The sequence below is a fragment of the Eumetopias jubatus genome, unplaced genomic scaffold (assembly GCF_037043125.1).
Source record: "Eumetopias jubatus isolate StellerSeaLion01/CBP00866 unplaced genomic scaffold, mEumJub1_p1.0 scaffold_7, whole genome shotgun sequence".
Classification (NCBI taxonomy): Eukaryota; Metazoa; Chordata; class Mammalia; order Carnivora; family Otariidae; genus Eumetopias; species Eumetopias jubatus.
In genome coordinates, this window is record NW_028274813.1 from 96798313 (window position 1) to 96821879 (window position 23567).

General features: G+C 36.3%; 1 protein-coding gene across 2 annotated transcripts in view; it reads right to left on the reverse strand.

The window, feature by feature from the left end:
- NEDD4 (NEDD4 E3 ubiquitin protein ligase) overlaps nt 1-23567 on the reverse strand; it is a 141334-nt gene that overhangs the window by 73530 nt on the left and 44237 nt on the right. For both annotated transcript variants that reach the window (XM_028100475.2, XM_028100474.2), the window contains exons 3-5: nt 19948-20026; nt 19806-19844; nt 1541-1594 (exon numbers count right to left, since the gene is read on the reverse strand). In XM_028100475.2, coding sequence (XP_027956276.1) covers nt 1541-1594; nt 19806-19844; nt 19948-20026 — 172 coding nt within the window. The remainder of the gene's footprint in view (nt 1-1540; nt 1595-19805; nt 19845-19947; nt 20027-23567) is intronic.

Below are 23567 nucleotides of genomic sequence, written 5' to 3' on the forward strand. Positions count from 1 at the left end.
TGGCTACTACTTGTCGGGGAAGAAAAGGAGATGCTACTGGGGAGGGGGACGGAGGGTTGTAGATTTTGGTAATGTTCTAGTTCTTAAGTTGAGTAATAAGTGCATAGATATTTGTCTTATTATTTAAAACAAGGATTTAGGGGCACCTGGGTGGCTCAGTTGGTTAAGTGTCTGCCTTCGGCTCAGGTTATGATCTCAGGGTCCTGGGATCGAGCCCCGCATCGGGCTCCCTGCTCAGCAGGGAGCCAGCTTTTCCCCCTCCCTCCTGCTCTTGCTCACTCACTCTGTCAAATAAATAAATAAAATCTTAAATAAAATAAAATAAGGATTTATATTATGCACTTTTTTGTGTGTTTATTTCATGATTTTAAAAAACACAAATACTAAATTTCTCCTGGTCCCATCTAGAAGGGAAACAAATCTGTAGAGACAGAAGGGGGAAAAAAATCTCTATCCTATAGAAAAAACAAAAATACAAACAGAAAAGAAAAAGCTCTGCACCTGACCATATCTGATAACCAAACATCAACATCTGTCATGTCACTCAACCTTAAAAAGTTAGACTGCAATTAGTGATGAAGTCTCCTTTGGTGATAAAAAAGCACTTTTGCTTATTATGATTGCTAATTAATAGATTTCATTTGCAGTATCTTCCAGTACTAGTATAGTTATCATTTCTTGGGTGGGGGAACATGTTATGTAGTCCAACACTAAAAACAAATTTTAAAAATCCAGTTTCTTAAAAAAGAAAGAAAAAAAAATCCAGTTTTTTGTTAGCTAAAAAGTGAATGATTATTTCTTTTTTGGTGCTTCTGTTTAATAACTGATACGCCTTGAATACATAACACTCTTACACCTTCCTTTTCAAGTCTTACAGGTTTAAAACATACATGGAAGATGCTAAGAAGATCTGAAATAGCATTCCTAAGAGACAAAATTAGGAAAAGGATAGGACTTCAAGACAGTCTTTAGGAAATCAGGAATTAGAACTACCTTTTCATAAAAATAAAATCAGGCTTAACTTTGCCTTTTTTTTTTTTTTTTGGCCTCTGTAAGAGCTGACAGTCCTTTAGAGGACTTCATCGGTGTCAGGAGGACAGACAGTCTTCCTTCGTAGAAGAGTGGGGGAGGGGAGAGTGAGTGAGACAGAGCCACTGCAGTGAGGAGGCACAGGTGCAGCCGCTCTGGGACAGGGTTCCCTGAGCCTGGGCACACTCACCACTCCACATAGGATGAGTGTGAGGGAAGGCAAGACAAAGAAGCGAGCTTCCCTGCCATCCCATCACGTGGCACAAGAGGTCTTGAGTAAGACCGCAATCTGTGGAGAACTGACAAAAAGAGAAGTACCTGGGAGGAAAGTGGAAGCGTACACAGTAGCACTAGGAATGAGGAAAAAAATTGTATCTGCCTCTCCATTTTGCCCAGAGCCTCCATAACCACCCGAAGTCATCTCTCCCGTCACAGATTCCCAGACCACTATGTGCTGCCCTACTGAGATACACCCTTGCTTCCTATTTCACACTAGTACAATATAACTTACCAACCGATTTTCATCAAATACTTCAAAAAGAAGCCGGTGCTGCTGAGGATGGACCTAAGTAAGAAAAACACAACGTTTCTTTAAAAACAAGTGAAAGTCAATCAACCTGGACTCTGAGAAATAAATGCTTGAAATGTTTCCTAATTCCTGCTATTTAGAGTGTATTTAAAATTACATGAGACACATTGTACAAAAGCAGACCAATCCTATGTCACCCATTTTCTGATAGTTCTACCAACAACAAAGTGGATTTGGGTGCTTATTTTTACATTTTTTTCTAAAATAGAATAAAATAAAGGAAAATAAAATTTCAAAAAATTATTTAAATATTTGCAAGCATTTAAAAATATAGGTTGTATTTTAACTTCTTATGATCAATTTTATTTACTGACTTCTTATTTATCAAGTTAGAACAACCCAAAGGGGATACTGATTTTATGGGAACTAGTTTTCTGAATCCTTTTTAGGACTGACTTGATAAAACCGTTTGTTGCTTCTACTGTATAAACGACATAAGCACTCAAAAAGTATACACTGAGTTTTCACTTACAGGATGAGTAAAAATTAACATGCAGTATTTTTTTTTCCACAGCTGACACTTTCACATTTGCTGAAGTACTTCAACATCACGTTAATATCTACTAAATATCAAATACAAAGAAAATCTAATAATTTTTTATACCAGAGGTTAAGATGACATATAAAAAAACTCTCACATTTAAATTGATTTTTCCCTATGATATATTACATTACACACTTTGATATTTTAAAAAACTTAGGTTTACAAAAAAGCAAACAAAAAACCTCCCCAAAACCTGCAATTTTGGTTTACACGTTAAAAGTATTAACAACCCTCAGCAAAAGTCCGACAGATGTGACAAAGATATTTAGATACCTAAGCCAATGTTCATTTTCCCTTATGTCCTTCTAAGAACATAATCCTAATTTTACCTGCAGCAATTTGCCCAGGGTCACCACACTGTACAACTCTGGGGGAGAGAGGCTTTAATTTTTTTTAAATTGAAGTATAGGATACATTCAGTAAAGTATAAAGTTTACTAACCTTATATACACAGCCTGATGACTTTTTTTTTTTTAGGTTTCAGAACTATCAAGAGGTAGAACTTTTATTTTAATCTATGCAGACGAATTTCAAAATACATGCTCTTAATTACTAGGTTATACAGCCTCTCAAAGTAAAAAAAAAATGAAGTAAGTGATACAAAAAGAAAACAATTATATTAACTTTAAAAAAAGTATTTTATAGGAGAAAAGCATTGCATAGTTCTATAGGTTCAATACATAACATTTAGTGTTTACAATGAAGATGCAATTGGAATGAACATATCTAAAAAAGGCATTAAAATATACAAAGTACACACTAGTGATAATAGAAGAAGGAATTATTAAAAGTAAATGTGGTCTTTATTTTTTTTCATTTATTAAGGTTTTCCATAGCCTGATATAGAGCCAGATATTAAAGTATTTCAATGGCAAGTTAAAAAAAAGTTGCATTTTTTGATACTAGGCAGCAACACATGAGAAACATGTTAGATCAACTTTATTCAGTTTATTTGGATTCTCTTTATCCTTACTAATTTTTTAAATTGTGTTTCTATTTTTCTTAGCATTTTCTTAATATTTAGCTCATTTTTCATGTATTTTATTTTTTTTAATTTAATTCCACTATAATTAAGATAGAATGTTATATTAGTTTTAGGTGTACAATATAGTCATTCAACATTTCCATATATCACCCTGTGCTCATCATGACAAGTGCACTCCTTAATCCCCATCACCTGTTTCACCCATCCCCCCACCCACCTCCCCTCTCATAAGCATCAGTTTGTTTTCTTTATTTAAAGTTCTGTTTTTCTGTTTGTTCCTTTTTTTCTTTGTTCACTTGTTTCTTAAATTCCACACATGCGTGAAATCATATGGTATTTGTCTTTCTCTCATTCATTTATTTCACTTAGCATTATACCCTCTAATTCCATCCATGTTGTTGCAAATGGCAAGCTTTTATTTTTTTTTTTATAGTGGAGTAATATTCTTGTGTGTGTGTGTGTGTATACCAATCTTCTTTATCTATTCATCTATTGATGGACAGTTGGGTCGCTTCCATATTTTGGCTATTGTAAATAATGCTGCAGTAGTAAACAGGGGAGCATATATCTTTTATAACTAGTGTTTTCATATTCTTTGGGTAAATACCCAGTAGTGAAATTGCTGGATCATATGGTAATTCTATTTTTTTTTGCTTTAAATCTTTTTATTGTTATGTTAACCACCATACAGGTAATTATATTTTTACTTTGAGGAACCTCCATACTGTTTTCCACAGAGGTTGCACCAGTTTGCATTCCGACCAAGAGTACACAAAGGTTCCTTTTTTTCCACATCCTCGCCAACCCTGCTGTTTCTTGTGTTTTTTACTTTAGCCATTCTGACAGGTATGAGATGATCTCTCATTGTAGTTTTGATTTATATTTCTCTGATGATGAGTGATGTTGAGCATCTTTTCATGTGTCTTTTGGCCACAGCCTGATGAGTTTTTATATACATATACTGTGTCATCATCAACTAGATCAAAATATTGAATGCTCCATTCTATTTTATGTATTGTTTTCTCTATAAATAGTGCCTTCTGGACTTGTTCAACATTGACACTCTGAATCTGTCTATCTAAAAATGGTTCCCTTACATCCAGGGACAACCAAAGAGGCCAACCTACTGGCAGTCACTTGGATGGGCTTCTGGGAGAGCTCTTTCAGTAGGGGTGACTTAGCTGGGGGAGATGTCCCTTCTGCCCCCTTGCATTTTCTCTTCCTGCCTTGGTTAGGACAGCTGGCTCTCTTAAAGGCACATTGTGACCATGGAGCAACAATGGGGATGGAAGCCCCAATCAAGGGTGAGACACCATGGAAATAGAAAAGTAGTGTAAGACAATAATCTTTTCCAAGAAGATACAGAGGAATTTGGGGAGGAGATGAACCTTCAGCTGAAACTTAACGATGGGAAGACTTTGAATAAGAAAATATAGAGAGCATTTCACAGCAAGGAGATCACATGAGGAAAGACATGGGGGCAGAATGAGCATGCTCTAAGGAGATCACACTGATAACATTTTTGTATTAGAAAGTGGCAAAAAATTTTGATTAGTGAGACTAGAGCCAGGCTGAGAGTACTGAAATCCAGAAGAGGAGTTATGACTTGATTGGTAGGGAAGAAAATGAAGCTTTTAAAGGAAAAACGACATGATGTAGGTCATATGTCAATATTATTTTGTCAGTGATACACAAAATAAATGGGGCTGGAGAGAAACCCTGGAGTCCATAGGGACTATGGCTCTAGGGACTCAAGCATGAAGTGTGTATGAAAGCTTTGCCTGAGATTGTCCCAGTGAGAATGGGGGGGGGGAGAAAGGCCATGAAAAATATTTTGAGGAAAAAAATCAAAAGTCTCAGTGTCTGTCGAAGTACCTGACACACTGTAGAAGTCTGACAAATATTGCTAAGAAAATAGGTATAATATCTGATCTAATCAGGCCTTTGCTGCCCTGGTTTAGCATTTAATTAATAGCTTCCCAAAAGGATTTGCTACCCCAACTATCATATCTTTTAAATTTATCTTTCCTACTATAACTGGATTGACTTACCTAAAGGACTGTTTAGGCCATCTTTACTGCCCTACTCAAAAGTTGTTCCCAATGGCCTAAAGAATGAAATCCAAATGATGGGGCATGGAATGATCCCTCATGATCTGAGTCCAGTTGCCTTTCCAGCCTCATCTCTCACAACCGTTCCCTTGCCAACCCCAATATACATATACACTCGTTCTAATCACATAAGAGGATGACTCACACTTAACTGCGCTTCTGACCTATCTTTCAGTACATGCTAAGGTCTCTCCACTTGAAACACCTTCTCTGCTTTATGTTCAAGCCTTAGTTCAGATGTCAACTTTTCCTTAAAGCCTTCCCTCCCCAGTCACTTCTACTACTCTGTCTTTAGCTTATTACAACACTGACTACAATCTTCCTTTTATCAAAATTAATAGGGAATATGTGATATTTCCCTACTGAATTACAAACACCATAAGAGACTTATTATGTTGTTTTCTATATATGAGAGGCACACAATAAATGTAACAATACAATTGAACATGTGTGGTGAGAATACTAATTCAAAATGGTAGCCTGAACACGAATATTTATCCTCTCCCTCCTGAGAGCCCATTTAAGTAATAGTAAAGGAGTTTGTAAGAGGTGTAAAACCATTACAGCAAAGATAATAAGAGGGCCATTAGCAAGTGGGTAATTTCAACAACTCCCCACTGGATAGATGAAGTAGGGATGAAAGCAGTAAGCAGAGCAGAAGATGAAAACTCAAAACAATGCAATCACCCCAATGAGAGAATATTCATATAGCACTTTACCTCTGAATGGTCCACACACAGACATACACATACATCATCAGAGAGTTTCTCTTTGCATCTGATTTCAGCTAGAGGTTTTACAAAAAATGCAACCACCAGTTTCAACATATAAAACTTAAATGGACTCTAAAAATGTAACATATAATTGTTGAATGTTTATGCCTTGTATGTATGGAATAGGTGATTTTTCTACTGTATCACTATTAAGTATGATTAGAATACCAGAGATCATAGATGTACAAAGAGCAAAACTGTCTTTAAAGGAAAAACAAATGATTTAGGAAACAAAAGAAAACACTTAAAAAAATTGTAAGTAGAGATATTGGGGAAAGTTCTGAATCCATAAAGCAAAAACAGGATAGTATAAAAAGGGAACCACTGGAGAACAAAGAGGCGTTGGAAGTAAAAATGACTATTGAATTCAAATATAAGCAACTTAAGGTAAATTTGCAAAAATCTCTCAAAATATAGAACAAAAAGCTAAGTTGAGGAAAGTATGAGAGAAAAATTAAAAAAGAGGGTTTTTCTGAATCCTCAGAATTCAGTGAAAGAATTGGACCCTAATGCCCTAAAGTAGAAGTTGAGAAAACTATGGCTGTAGGCCAAATCTAGCCAGCCACCTGTTTCTTTTTTGTTTAAACAGCCCATGAGATATGAATTTTTAAAAAATATAAAATGGTTACATTTTAAATGGATATATAAGTAGCTACATAATAGCCTCGATTTTTCCCTTCAGGCCCAAAAACCCCAAGTATTTACTATCTGTCTCTTTTCTAAAAAAAGTTTGCTAGGGGCGCCTGGGTGTCTCAGTCGGTTAAGTGTTTGCCTTCAGCTCAGGTCATGATCTCAGGGTCCTTCAGCTCAGAGCCCCCACATCGGGCTCCCTGTTCTGTGGGGAGTCTGCTTCTCCTTCTCCCCCTCCCCCTGCTCGTGCTCTCTCTCTTTCTCTCAAATAAATACAACTTTAAAATTTTTTTTTAAAAAGTTGGCTGACTCCTTTCCTGAGACATTCACTGTATGTTATCCATTAATTTCTCTCTGTATCTAAGCACGGTACTGAATAAGACCATCCTTGAAAGGTGTAAAGAAAACAGTCACTCAAACCATTTTCTGTATTTTCTCTGGTTCACATGAGGAATTCTGACTGAGAAAGTCTATGTGACTCTGCATCCAACCAGTTGGAATCCTCAAATGATAATACGGAGGGAACAAAATTATTAAAGGAATTACTTACACAAATTTTCAGAGCTGAAGGGAAGCAATAGTCTTTAAATTGAAATGCTCACCAAAGGCCCAACACAATGAATTTAAAACTATACACAAAGGCATTTCACTGTGAAATTTTAAAACACTAGAAGGGCGCCTGGATGGCTCAGTCAGTTAGGCGGCTGCCTTCAGCTGGGGTCATGAACCCAGAGTCCTGGGATCGAGCCCCACATCGGGCTCCTTGCTCAGCGGGGAGCCTGCTGCTCCCCCTGCTTGTGCTTGCTCTCTCCCTCTCTCCGCCTCTCTCCCTGGTCAAATAAATAAAAAATATTTAAAAAAATAAAAAATAAAACACTAGGACAATTATGAAACATTTCAGAGAAAGAGAAAAGAATCAAACCCAAAAGAACGAGAAACAGACTTCTCAACAGCAGCACGATGCTCAACAATGTTATCATGAAGCCATGCCTTCAAGCTTCTGAGGAAAAATTATTTTCAACCTAGAATCCCATGAATGGCCAAACTATTGGCCAAACATAAGTTGGCTATTTATTCATCTGTCATAGCTTGAAGTCAGTTTGGGACATGGGTGTGTGGGCTTATTCAGCAACATGGGAATAATGGCCAGAATAACAAACAGAAACAGTTAAAAAGTGGTTTCTCCTGGGAAGCAGGAATAGGAAGAGAGAAGTAGAGCACTAGAGTCTGTCACTTTCCATTATAAGCTCCTTTATACTATCTCAGTTTTAAACTATGTGTGAATTTTTTCATGAGATAATTCTTAAATATTTATTAAAAATAGGAGTAAAGCTATGCTCACAAAAAAAGAGTTTATAGGGTCATATTTACAGGAAAGGTGAAAGCAAAGAAACATAAACTAAAATGCTGGTGATAGATTTTTTGGAAAAAAATAAGAATGCAAGTCTATAAATGCATAAAATAGTAGAGTAAAAAAAATTTGCCAGAGGAGTAACCAAATGTTCAATGAAGAACAAAGGTATTGGTAAGTGTCCATTTATTCTATAGTGTCCGTAAAGAATGTGAAGTAATGTTCCTAGAAATTCTGCTGGTGGATGCAGGGAAAAAACAATGCAGGTACATTTCAGAAAGTAGCTTTATTGAGATATATTTCACATACCATATGATTGACCCATTGAAAGTGTACAATTTAATGGTTTTTAGTATTTTCACAGAGCATGCAACTACTGTCACGATTTTAGAACATTTTCATCACCTCAAAAAGAAACCTCATGACCTTTAGCAGTCACTCCTAATTCCCCCTCAACCTCACCAGTCTCAGGCAACCTCCAATCTGTTTTTTGTCTCTATAGATTCATCTGTTTTAGACATTTAATGTAATCGTATAATATGTGGTCTTTTGTAATTGGCTTCTTGCTACTTTTTTGCAGTTCACCCGAGTTGTAGCTTGTATCAGCACTTCATTTCTTCTTAGAGCTGAAAAATAACCCATTGTATGTATATACACCATTTTTTTGTATCCATTCATCTGTTGATAGACATTTGGGTTGTTTCTACTTTTTGACAATGATTAATGGTTCTATGAACATTCATGTACAAGTTTTTGTGTGGACATGTGTTGTAAGTACATTTTAAAATAAAACTGTGTAAAAGTCAAATGGCTGTGTAAAAGTTAACGGTATCTTTATTTTTTATTTATTTTTTTTAGAGAGAGAGCGTGAGTGGGGGTGGGAGGGCAGAGGGAGAGGGAGAGAAAGAATCCTAAGCAGGCTCCAATGCGCAGCACGGAGCCAGACACAGGGCTCGATCTCACAACCCTGAGATTATTACTAGAGCTGAAATCAAGAGTCAGACGCTTAACTGACTGAGCCATCCAGGTACCCCAGAAAGGTAATTTTACAAGAATAAAGCATTATATAAATAGAAAGTATCTTAGCATTTTTATTTACATGTTTTATGTCTGCTTTCGCTATATAGTTATTTTCATCAACAAACATAAAAACAAATTATAGATACATAGTCATGGGAGGAAAATCCGAACAGTAAAAAAGATACATAGTGAATTATAAATCTCTCTCTCATCCTTGTCTCATCCTCCGAGAAAATACTGCAGTTCCTTAGGTCGTTCCAGAAGTATTTTATGCAAATACCAGCATATGAGAGAGCATTTTTTTGTTTCTGTTTTTACACAAATAGGTGCATCATACACACAATGTTCTGTGCCTTTGCTCCTTCATCAGTATATTCTGAAACTAATTCTCTATTAATACATATATATCTGTTTCTTTTCAAATATCTAATGAGGATTTCATTGTATGGCTGTACCATAATTTACTTAGTGCTTTTTTAATGGGGTGTCCCCTACTTCTTCCTAGCTAACAGAATTCTGATTTTATTCAAATAGTGGATGACAATGTGTGTCAGGGATAGATGGCCACTCCCCACCCCCAGGGACTGAATTCTGATTCTTCTAAGCCTCATAATTCCATTCTCCTTACCAAAAACTGGGTTAGAAATACGTACATGACACAATTCTAGCCCAAGAGATAAGAATCAAAGTCTCCTGGGAGAACTTTTGAAAAGGGTGCTTCCCTTTTCAAAAGAGACACGTGGGGGAGAACTCTCCGTTTTCTACCTATGGACATCATTGCGTGAGGCTATGACTTTTGGAACTGCTGCAAGCATCCTGTAACCTGGACAGAAAGCCAAGAGAATCCCAGAAAGGCTGGGTCACACATGACTGACTGTTCAGCTGCTGTGGTCACACTCATTCCCCTATCTGATTCTTATGATTAGAGATAATAAATATCCTTATTGTCCTAAGCCAATATTAGTTGTTACTTCAAGTCTTTTACTTGAACCCAAAAGCATCTTAAATGGTATACTTCCTTAGAGGGGCTAAATTCCCTATGATCTCCCTGACATTATACCCTAAATGCCTAATATCTCCCTGATAGTCATTCCCTAGCATCTGGTGTTTCCCTTTCATAATGCTCAGTACACTGGCATTTATTTTGACACATTCATAGGGGTCCATAAGGGACAGTGAGCTTTGTTGAGGGACTGTGGCCATCTCATTAGCAAACATCAGAAAGTGCCTGGAAACAAATATAGAAAACTATCACACCAATTTTTTATGTGTTTGTAGAGGTGGAAGACTATAAATTTATGGATAAAAACACATAGGAAACAATACCAGAAGATTGCACAGTGATGGTTTTATGGTAATTAAATTACAGCTGATTTTCATTTCTCTTAAAAATATATATAATACATATTATATATGTGTATACATAAAAATATAATTATATATGAAATATTTATAATTGTTTTATTTGTCAGAATTTCCAGAACCAGGGTCTCTACTAGGCAGGTAGAAAAAAAGAAAATTTTACTACTTTGAAAAGGACACTCTGACAAACAAGTAATATGCTCAGAAAGGGGCTCCTCAAACAGACACAGAGTTCACCTAGAATGGTGTAGTATGCACAACAGAAAGGACCCTGTGTTCCCACATTTTGAGATCCGCATTTCCCTACAGAACATATGCGTGAACATATACACATTATGTAAATGCAGCTGGCCCTGTTGTTCAAACATGGGGGTTAGGGGTGCAGTTGAAAATCTGCGCATAACTTTTGACTCCCCCAAAACTTAATTGCTGATAGCCTACTGTTGACCAGAAGCCTTACGGATAACATAAACATAAATCAAGATAGCAAATGTGCTTATTGTTTATTGTGTATGTTATATATATTAAATACTGTATTCTTAAAATAAGCTGAAAGAAAATGTTAAGAAAATCATAAGGAAGAGAAATATATTTATAGTACTGTACCATGTTTATAAAAAAAAATTCCGCATATAAGTGGACCCATGCAGTTCAAACCTGTGTTGTTCAAGGGTCCACTGTATAATATGCTGAGTATGACTACTAAGGATACAAACCATGGGAATATGAGGAATGGAGTGAGCTGTCTTTCCAGATGCCCAGGCACTGTGCTCATACACAGTAGTCCATCTTCCCTCCCATAACTTGCCTCCATTAGTCTCATCTGAGCAACTGTCAGTACAGATTTTACTATAATTTGCTATGAAGCATCTACTTCAATTTGGAGTCTTTCCTGTTTGTTAATCTACCAATAACAGTTCTCTGCAAAAACTTTCTTTGAACTTCATGTTTTCTCAAAGATACAAAGGCTCCCTTCGACTTCTGACCACAATTTCCATTTGGTTAAATGCCCAATAACCAAGTTTTGACTGTAATATATTATCTCTATAAATTTTTTATGTGAATACATTCAATTGAAAATATTTTATGCTATGTATAATGATATAAATGACAAAGAGGAAAATAGGGGACCACACATAATAATGTCCTTTATACAGAAAATACTCAATCACCATGTGTTTTCAGTTCTATTCTAGCTGTGATGAATTAGCATTGATCTAAGCACAGATTTATGTAGTTGTTGCAATAAATTTGCAAAGTTCTGATGGAAATAAATGTGCAGCCTATGATCCCAGAGTAAAGCAACGCTGGCTAGAATATTTGGGAATAGTGAAATTGTGGTAAAAGAAACAATGAGTAAAAGACAGTAAAAGACCCTAAGTTGCTCTATCATTTACAAATGGCCTTCTTATTTTTGTGTTAACACCTCTAATTCAAAAGTAGTACCAATTTTCAAGCATCTTTTCTAGAAGGAAATCAAGATCAAAAATAATATTTTTAATTCTAATTTTAAATTTAAAAAATTCTGAATTTTAATTACAATTTAATTTCCTCTAACAGCTTTGATTTATTTTTGGCTTTTAAAGAATCTGTCCATTTTAGCTGTTAAAATTGTTGCCATAAAGTTGTCCATATTACATTATTATTATTATTGTCTGTGGGATGTACCTTTCATTCTTTTTTTTTTTTTAAGATTTATTTTAGAGATAGAGAGAGTGGGGGAAGGGGCAGAGGGAGAGTGAGAGGGAGAGAGACAATCTCAGACTCCCAGCTGAACTCAGAGCCTGAGGTGGGGCTCGATCTTACTACCCCAAGATCATGACCTGAGCTGAAACCAAGAGTCAGTACTCAACTAACTGAGCCACCCACGTGTCTTTCATTCTTGGTAGTGGTCATTTGAATTTTCTCTCTTATTTGGGCTAGCTACAGCATATCAATTTTATTAATCTTTTCAAAGAACCACTTTGGTTTCATTTATTTTCTTGACTTCTTATACATTTTCTATTTCATTGATTTCTATTATTTCTTTCCCTCTACTTTTTTTTCTAAGAAACTTAGATCACTGATTTTAAGTCTTTTTTCTTTTGTATATAGGCACTTAAAGGTGTAAATTTGTCTCCAAGCACCGAATTAGCTTATCTCATATTTCGATGTTACTTTAATAATCAGTTAAAATGTCTTGTAATTTTCCTTATGATTTCCTTTTTGATCCATGGCTTACTTAAAATATGTTGCTTGGGGTGCCTGAGTGGTTCAGTTAAGCGTCTGCCTTCAGCTCAGGTCAAACTTGGGATGAAGTTCCACATCGCATTGGGCTCCCTGCTTCTCCCTCTCCCTCTGCCTCTGCCTGCTGCTCCCTCTGCTTGTGCTCTGTTAATTAAATAGAATCTTAAAAAAAATGTTGCTTAATTTCCAAATATTTGTGGATTTCCCAGGTATATTTGTATTACTGAATTCTATTTTCAGAGAACATGTTGAATCTCAAGCCTTTTAAATGTATTCAGACTCGATTTATGGCCCAATATATGGTCCATCTGGGTGAATGTTCCATAGGCATATAAAAAGAATGTATATTTTTCAGGTATTAGGTGTAGTCTTCTATACATGCCAAATGGGCTGATTGATAGTGTTGTTCAGATCTTTTATGTATTTACTGACATTTTTTGTCTATTTATTACTACTGAGAGGGGAGTGATAAAATCTTCAACTATTCTGAATTTATTTCCCTACATCTGTCACTTTTGCTTTATAATTTTGAAGCTCTTTTATCAGGTGTGTCTTCCCGATGACTAAGCCCTTTTATGTTCACGAAATGGCCTTCTTTATCTCTAATAATACTTTTCATCCTAAAGTCTACTTATCTAATGTTAATACAGCCTTACCAGGGTTTTTGTTTGTTTGTTTGGGGCTTTTTTTTTTTTTGGCCTAGTGTTTGAATGGTGTATCTCTTTCTGTAGTTTTACACTTGACCTGTGTGTGTCTACTATTAAGAGCATATGCTTGAATCTTGCTTTTTGGGGGTACTTATTTAGATGGTTGGCTTTATGACCATCATCTTTCTATTTCTATTCTATTTATCTTTATTCCCTTTTATCTTTTTTAAAAATTATTAATCAAGTATTTCTTGGTATTCCATTTTCTTTCCTTTATTGGATTTTTACCTATAATTTTCCATTTTAATTTTTTTGTGGCTGCTGTGAGGATTATAGTATGCACCCTTAAGTATCACAGTTGTAATGGCCAGAGTTGGGCTACTGAGATCTCTTTCAAGAGAACCTGCATAGCTGATTGACAGCCTCTGGCTGACCATGCATCTTTGAATCTACCCATTGTGTTCTCCTGGGCATAGCAGTGATCTAGAGCTTGGCCATTCATGCTCAACACAGGACTTCTCTAACAGACAATCTTTCCTGGGAAACTCTTCATCAGCTTGGATAAGACTTTCTCAGAACTGTGCTGCAACGTGAGGCTCTTCCTACCCAATCTTTCCCCTCTCCCTGCACAAGTGTTAGGCCTGCATCATGATGAGACGGCTCTTCCCATCTGTGTGTCCTCCCACTTTAACCTTCACAGGTGCTTGCCCAATAAACCTCTTGTGTATCTAATCCCATCTGAGTGTCTCTTAGAAGACCTAAACCAACCAGATGGTATGAGTGGCGGGGTTTTTAGGACCAGTCCACACTTACCTGCTGTCAGGGAGCTCCTCATCCTGAGCAGAATGTGGGACACATATAGTCCCTGGCATAACATGGTGGCTCAATTCATAAAGACTTCTCCAGTGGTATCCTGGGGAAATGCCCTGGCTAAAATTCAGCTTGTAGTGAGTCCACTTGTTCTGTGGATCCACTTAGTAGTCATTTCCCTGGTTTTCAAGTGTAAAATTGGAATTGACATACTGGAACTTGGATCCCCTCACCACCACCACCATGTTGAATCCATGGCTTGTGGGATAAGAGCTATCAAAGTGAGAAAGCCAAGTGGAAGCCTCTGAAACTGTGCTCCCTCTGGTCACGGTAATAAATCTAAAACAACTTTGATTATATATGACAACAAAAGCACAAGCAATAAAAGAAAAAATAAACTGAACATCCTCAAAATTAAAAATTTTTGTGCTTCAAAGTATACCACCAATAAAATCAAAACACACAATCCATGGAATGGGAGAAAATTTTTGCAAATCATGTGTTTGACACGGATTTGTATCTAGAAATACTAAGAACCATGAAAACTCAATAACAAAAACACAAATAATCCAATTACAAAATGGGCAAAGAATCTAAACAGACATTTCTGCAAAGAAGATATACAAATGGCCAATAAACTTGTGAAAAAACGTTCAACATCATTAGCTATCAGAGAAATGCAAATCAAAACCATAATGAGATACCATTTCACACCCACTAGGAGGGCTGTAATAGAGACAGATAATAACAAGTGTTGTCAAGGATGTGGAGAAATCAAAACTCACATACTGCTGGTGAGAATATAAAGTGGTACAGCCACTTTGGAAAACAGTTTGGCAATTCCTCACATGACCCAGCAATCCGACTCCTAGGTATATACTTCCAAATGAAAATATATGTCCACACATTATTCGTGATAGTTAAAAAGCAGAAACAACCCTGATGTCCGTCAACTGATGCATGGATATATAAAATGTGGTTATCCATACAATGGAATATTATTTGGAAATAAAAATAAGTGAAGTATTGATACATGCTATAACATGGTTGAACGCTGGAAACATTATGCCTAGTGAAAGAAAGCAGACACAAAAGTCCACATACTGTATGAAACCATTTATATGAAATGGCGAAAATAGGCAAATCTAAGACATAGAAAGTAGATTGGTGGTTGTCTGGGAAGAGGGGCAGGTGTTGGGGAAAAATGGAGAATGACAGCTAGTGAGTATGGGTTTTTTTTTTTTTTTCAGGCTAATGAAAATGTTCTAAAAGCTGATTTTGCTGATGTTTGCACAATGCTGTGAATATATTAAAAACCACTGAATGGTACACTTTGAGGGGGTGAATTGTATGTTATGTGAATTGTATTTCAATAAAGCTGTTTAAAAAAACAAACAAAAATCTTGCAACCTGGTGGAAATGTCAAAGATTAGTACCACCACTAAAGCCCTAAAGGATATGAGGGTGGCTCCTATAATAGGTTCCTTTAATTCTCCAGTCTAGTCCCTGCAGAATCCAGACAGACTTTGGAGAAGGACTATACATTCAAGCTCAACCAAGTAATAGCTCCAGTCGCCTGCTGGTTCCCGAACACAAGGAGTCCAGAGTGCCCTGGCATTAGCTGAAGACTGGGGTTTGATGGGATTCACTATGTCCCCCGGTCGAGTGTGCTCCCTTTGGGAACTCAGACCTCTACCTCAGTAAAGCCCAGAGTTCCAGGGTTGGGAAGCATATAGTCTTCCAGTGTGTCTTTGGAAATGATGACAGGTAGGGCCACTCCTACTTCTACTCCTTTGTTCTGGGTCCCATGTATACTTTCTGTTGCAAACACAGCTTCATGTTGAAGTCTCTGGTTTAGTGAATAAATTGGCACCCCATCTTTGCAGACTATTGCCTCCATGTTGGTGCTTCAGCTGTGTCTTCAGTAGGCCATTCCAGTGTCCTGTGAGGCTCCTGCTTCTGGATGATGTAGCAGGTGATGCAACCAATGGATCCCATGCTCATGAGTTCATTCCTGCACCTCTTGCACTATGAATTGGGTCCCCTGGAAGGTTGGAATGTTGTGTGGATTTCTATCTCTATAAAACATCCATCTGTGAGCCCCCAGACAGTTGTGCTGGTTGAGGTTCTGCAGACTGGAAAGGCAAACCCATACCCAGAAGTAATCTGAGAACAAATTACTGGCCCTTCCAGAATGGAAGGGACCCAATTTAGTAAATTCACCCCAAAATGGCTACAGTTTTATTTTCTTAAAAAATATTTGTCTGGTTTTGGCATCGGTAATGCTGGCCTCATGAATGAACTGGGACATGTTCCCTCCTCTATCTTCGGCAAGACATTATGTAGAATTAGAATTATTTATTCCTTAAATGTGTGACAGAATTCAGCAATGAAACCACCTGGGCCTGAAGATTTCTTTATTGGAAGGTTTTTAACTATTTTCAAATGCAGTTTCCCTAAGAGCTATAGAACTCTTCAGGCACTTTTTATCTTCTTAAAGTATACATATCTTTTAAAAGGAATTGGTTGATTTCATCTAAGTTAATGAATTTATGGACACAGAGTTGTTCACAGCATCCCTTACTCTTCATTTAATGTCTGTAGGTTCTTGATGAATTTGCTGTTTTTTATTTGTTGTTGTCTTTTTGGCTATATCTATTATTTTTTAGTGGTTGCACTAGGGATTACAATACACATAGTTAACTTTTTGCAGACTACTTAAAGTGAATATCAAGCCACTTTAAGTAATACATAGAAGCCCTAAAACCAAAAAGGTTGCTTTATCCTCCCTCTCCTATGTTATGGTTGTAATACATATTATACCTACATAAATCTCACCAGTGTTATAATTTTTGCTTTCAACAGCCATTAATATTTTAAGTTACTCAAGAGGGGAAAATAAAATATTATAATAACCGATATTTACTCTTTGTTGCTTTTTCTTCATTTCTGAAGTTAAATTTACCTCTGGTATCATTTACCTTCAGCCTAAATAATTTCTTTTAGAGTACATCTACTGGCAATAAATTCTCTTATTTTTCCTCAGCTTAGAATACCTTTAGTACACTATCATTCCTGAAGGATATTTTTGTTAGATATAGAATTCTGAGTTGACTGTTCTTTCTTCCTTTGCTATCTTAATTATGTTGTTTCATCATAGCGTCTGAAGAGAAACCTTTAGCTACTTAAATCATTATTCCTCTACCATTTTTCCAGGCTGTCTTCAAAATTTCTTCATTATCTTTGGTTCCAGCAATTTGACTCTGATGTGTCTGAGCATGATTTTCTTTGCACATACTCTGTGTTTTGCTGAATTTCTTTAATCTGTAAAGGCATTTCTTTCACCAAGTTTGGAAATTGTTGGCCATTATCTCTTCAAGCATTTTTTTTCCACCAATGTCTTTTTCTTCTTCTGAGATTTCAATGACCCAGATATTAAGCTCTTTTAATATTGTCCACAGGTCCCTCAGGCCCTACTAATTTTTTTTTTCAATCTTTATTTTCTGTTCTTCAGATTAGATCATCTCTACTGCTTACCTCCAAGTTCACTAATGCTATTAACTGTTATCTTCACTTTGCTATTGAGCTCATTTGGTGAGTTTTAAAATTTCAGGGATTATATTCTTACTAATATTTCTATTTCATTCTTTTTTGCAGTTTTTATTCTCTGCTGAGAATATCTTCCCATTCATTTCAAGAGTGTTTACCTCTATATCATGGAGCATAAATATAATGGTTATAATAGCTGTTCTAATTTGGTAGTTGTTCTACTAAATTCCAATGTCTGCATCATCTTGCTATTGGCACTTGTTGTCTTCTTTTGAGAATTGGTCATATTTTTGTGGTTTGTTGTATGTAAAATAATTTTAGACTCACTTTGAATATTATGTTGTGAGACTTTGGATCCTGCTAACATCCTTAATACCTGTACAGTTGTTTATAGCATCAGGTTAAGTTCAATGCCCTATTATTACATCATGGCTAAAACTGGAAGAGTCAAATTTTTTTAATTCTTGAAAAAAATAACAATAGCTGAATACCTCTTTAATGTGATAAAAAAAATAAAAGGCTATGTTTAATGGAGGAAAGCTAGATTAATTCCCATTAAAATTGGAAACAAGACAAATAAACATCCATCCCTATTACAGCTAAATATTAGTTGACACGTGCAAGCCAATGATATTAGAAAAAAAAAAAGAGTAAGAGGTACAAAAAAATTTCAATACATTGAAAACACATATATTTCTAAGAAAAACACAATAAAATAAGTAAAATCATAATAAAAGTGTAAATAAGTAAAACACTCAACCACTTGGGAATTTTAAAATTCTCTCCTAAGCAATACTTGTGCCAAGAAGCAATCAAAAACAGAGGTTACCAAATTGGGAATTTATTCTGGTGAAGGTAAGCCAGAAATTTAGCTTAATTTTTCCCCATATGACTATCCAGTTGACTCAATACCATTTCCTCAAGAATCCAAAATTTCCAAACTGATTTAAAATGCTGTTTTCATGCCATACTAAACAGGGTAAGGGAGATCTCCTCTACATAAGAAAAACCAGAAGCACTCTATTTGGTGCTGTTGGCTGGATCTTCAGTAACAGTTTCTCAGATTTGCTTCAGCAATGTCTTCCCTTCCAATTCACTTTATTAAAACAAAACAAAGCAAGTAAAAAAATCTTCAAATGTGGGATACAGAAGAGAGGTTTCTATTTTCCTGACTGAAGTCCGGTGTGGCACCATACAAGCCTCCAGAGAGGGGGTGCTTCAGGCATGGTCAGCTACATCAACCATTGCTGAGCATGTAAGGAGGATGAGATTAGATGAATGCAGCAACACAGAGGTCAGTGGTGACCTTAGTAAGAGCAGGTGTATTCCAATGATGCAGGTGTAAGTTAGATTAGAGTGGGTTAAGGAATGCTTTAGAGAAGCAGATATGATGGGGGAAGGCAACTCTTTAAGAACGTTGATTATTCAGGTAAACAGAGAAATAAGTTCAAAGCTAAAGGGGAAGATGAGGTCAAGGCAGGACATTTAAAGGATGGAATGTACAAACGGGAATGATCCAGCAGAGAAGGGAAGATTACTGTTTGCATCTCTGTCACTGCTGGGAGGGTGTTGATTCTGGCATCAGCAATGACTCTGACAAATTGGTACAAAGAGACATTGTCAACTTGAGAGCCCTCCTGAGGAGTCTGAAATAACTGCTGATTTGGAGTTTGTTCTTATGGCAGAAGGAGGAAGGGTGAAGGGGAAGGCAGGAATGTGAATGAAGGGTGTACAAGGAGAAATGCATCTACTTAGTGGTAGATCTCTTGTCCTCACCATCTCTTGTCCAGATCAGTCTATTCAATAAATGACTGGGGAGACACAAATATTGCATGATCTTTAGGGGAAAACACCAAAATCTGCTAAATTGAAATAAGCCTACCCTACAGTCTCTAAATCAGAATTAAAGTAGAATAAGATAATTCCAGGTTTATAATTGTCTTTTACCTCTTTGTTGCCTTACATATATATATATATATATATATATTTTTTTTTTTTAGGTAAATGGTTCCAAGACCATGTCATCAAAGGGATACCTAGATTTAACTCTTTTTAAATTTTTAAAAATCTAGACAAATTTTAATAAGATACATTTTAGAATGTTATAAATGGTAACTTATCATTCAAACCTATTGAGAAAAACTTTTTGCTGTTTTACTGAAATAAAATACATACTTACTCTGAATAATATTTCTTCATTCCATTTTGGATTCAAAGTCTAAAAGACAATAAACATAATATAACTAATTTTTTAAATATTTTGTCATACAAAAATAAAACAAAGTATATTTAAAAATTTTTTGAATACTGCTAAGTCTAACCTTTTTAATGGTTTTCGTTTGCACACTTGTAAAAACTCCATTCATTGGGTCATATAACGTCACTCTCACATAAGGATCACTGTTAAAATAAAAAATAAATTAATAATTGTTGCTTATTCTCAAACTCAGATTGCTCAAACTACAAAAATCAGATTTTTCCTTGTTAGCAATTTTTATAATTATTTCCTATGCTTAGAAGGAAGGGTTCCTTAGGCAGGAATAAGTAATTATAGTAGTTTTTGCATCTTGTTAAAAAGCTAAAGTACTGTGTTAGTAAAATAGACAAAGAATTGGAAAGAAAACTTTTTAATCTAATTTAATGATTTCTAACCTTTTTGGATTTTTTGAAATTTTGTTCAATTTTTATTACATTCTTTCTTCTTTCGGGTTAAGATGGTTAATTTAATGATTCTCAAGACTAGCTTTGCAAGACCTCAGGTTGTTCCAAGTTATCTCACGGGTGTAAACTTTTTTTTTTTACAAAATAAGACAAAGTGCTTTCTGTTGAAAATAATTATGTGTCATGTAACCCTTTCTACAAAGAGACATGGAAAAAAAAATCTTGTAATATTTAAGTTTGCAAAGCAAAAGACTGTCAACACTTTACTTGTCCATGGTCGAATTTCTCCAATTTCCTCTGGGGATCCTAAATACTCATAATTCTCCACCACCAACTCCCCCTCCCATTTCCTCATACAACCTTACCTCTTACTTTAATTGACAAAAATCAAAGCCATCAGACCACTCCCAACCTCCTGGTATTTATCATAACTCATCCTTACCCCTAACCTGAGTGATTCAGGTATTGTGTCCCCTGTTTGCGGCCAATTCCTCTTTGTGCATGTTGCTCCCACCTGCTCTGGAAACTTGCATCATCTGTTTTCACTTTTCCCTTTTATATTTTCAGCTTTTCTTTTGATTTTTTTTCTAATCCTATAAATACATTTTTAAACTCCCCCCTCCTTAACTCTCCCTCCTTCCTCCAGCAGAGTGAGCTAGATTGTCTTTCTTCCCATTTCAAACTTTCCAGGAAAATAATCTGCAATAATATTAATAACAATAATGACTAATACTTGCATAACATTACTCTGTGCCAGGCACCATTCTAAACAGTGTGTGTGTGTGTGTGTGTGTGTGTGTGTGTGTGTGTGTGTATAAAATTAACTCTTGGAATCCTTATAACTACCTATGAGGTAGGTATGATTATTGTCTTTATTTGGTACAAAGAGATAGGTCAGTCAACTCATCGCAGATCATACCACTAGTAAGCACAAGGATGAGAACCAACACTCAAGCACCTGGCTCCACAGGCCATGTTCTCAGCCACATAGCCAACCACCTCCCTTTCTTCATTTCCTCAACTCCCGCTGCTCTGGAAAGCCCTAGAATTTGGTTTTTACCTCTTTCCTTCTGACCCATTCCTCTGAAACTGCTCTCTAAAAGTCACCAATTTGCTAAAGCAATCAACACCTTTCAGGCATGTATTTTGTTGGTCCTATTTTTGATACTACTAACTACTTTCTCTTTGAAACTAATCTCATTTGCTTTCATGACACACCCCCTTTCTGGTTGTCTTCATACTATTCTAACTGTTCCCTCTTGGTCTCTTTCTTAGGCTCCTCTCCTGCAATTTACCAGTTAAGTACTGAAATTCCCTAAAGTATTGCCCTTAGCCTTTTGTTCCCTCAACATTTTCCCTTCACAATCTGATCTATGGCTTTAACAACTACGTACTCTCAAATATAAATATTAATGTGAATGTAAATACAAATATATATCCTCGATCTCACCACCCAGCTAGACACTTTCACCTGGATAGTCCACAGACAATGTCTGTTTCAGAGTTTTGCCCATTTTTTTTTTTTTTTGCCTTTTCCATGTTACTTATTCACAGTCAACTAGCTACATGAAGGGGATAAATGAATTAGTAGGAGCTTTTGTAGAAAATGGTGTATAGGTGGAAGGGTGGGACTGAAACAGAAAATAATCTTACACACAACTGTTTAGAAGATTTACAGATATCCTTTAAAAAAATAGTATCCTCTGAGGGTAACAAAGGAAGATAAAATCATCATGAATAAAATAAGCTAGCAACTTCCTATCAATGCTTGACCCAAAACAAAAGTCTCAGAAAATGGTTTGTATTTTGTCATGATTTACAGATACTCATGCAATACATATTTCCAACACAGAAAAATTAAGACTAACACTGAGTAACAGATTAATACAATGCGGAGGGAAGTTGAGTACATGAAAATAGCTATCATCTGGTAGCAAAAATAGATTTATGCTGATGTTAATATCAAAATTAAAGACATTCAAGTAAATTATGCCAATACATTACAACCATTATTCCTAACATCGTTAAGAACAACTTCTTACTGTTCCTACTCAGAACTAAAAGGTCTGAGAAGGGTTTTGCCCATTTTTTAATTGGCTGTTTTATCACATTATTTTTGAGTTGTAAGAGGTCATTATATATTGCGAATTAAAGTCTTCTATCAAATGTTTTGAAAGTATTTTCTCCCAATCTGTGGCTTGCCTTTTCCTATTCTTACCTGTGTCTTGCAAACAAAAGTTTTTAATTCTGATGAAGTATATTTTAACATTTTTCTTCCTTTATAGTTCATACTTTTTAAGTCCCATTCAAGAAATCTTTGTGTAACCCAGTAGAGCACAGATTTTCTCCTATGTGTCCCTGTAGAAGTTTTATAATTTTAGCTCTTATTAATTTTCTATGTGATATGTAGTAAGGAACAAGATTCATTTTGTTCCATAGAGAGAACCTGTTGTTCCAGTACCAAAGACTATCCTTCTCTTGAATTACCTTTACACATTTTGGTGAAAAACAACTAGCCATGTATATGTGTGTGTGTGCATGTGTGAATGTGTGTGTGCATCTGTGTATGTGTGTGTGTGTGCATGTGTGTATATGTGTGCATGTGTGTATGTGAGTGTGCATGTGTGTATATATGTGCATGTATGGATGTGTGTGCATTGTGAGTACGCATGTGTGTGTGCATGTGTGTGCGTACGTGTGCATGTGTGTGCGCATCTGTGTGTGCGTGCATGTCTCTACGTGTGTGCATGTGAGTATGCATGTGCATGTCTATGTGTGTGTGCCTGTGTGTGCGTGTTTGTGTGCATGTGTGTATGTGCATGTATGTGTGTACGTGAGTGTGCGCATGTGTATGCATGTATGTCTGTGTGCATGTGTGTGCATTGTGTGCGTGTGTGTGCGTGTGCCCGCATGTGTGTGCATGTGTGCGTGCATGTCTGTATGTGTGTGCATGTGCGTGGGCATGTATGTGTGCGTGTTTATGTGCGTGTGAATGTGTGAGCATGTGTGTATGTGCATGTGTGTGCGCACATGTGTATGCATGTATATGTGCATGTCTGTGCGTGTGTGCATGTATGTGAATGTGCATGTGTGTGCGCGCATGTATGCGTGTGGGCATGTGTGTGCGTGTGCATTGTGTGTGTGTGCATGTGTGTGTGCGCGCATGTGTGTGTGCGCGCATGTCTGTGTGCGCGCATGTCTGTGTGCATGTGTATGTGTGGGCATGTGTGTGTGGGCATGTGTGTATGTGTGTGCATGTATGTGTGGACATGTGTGCATG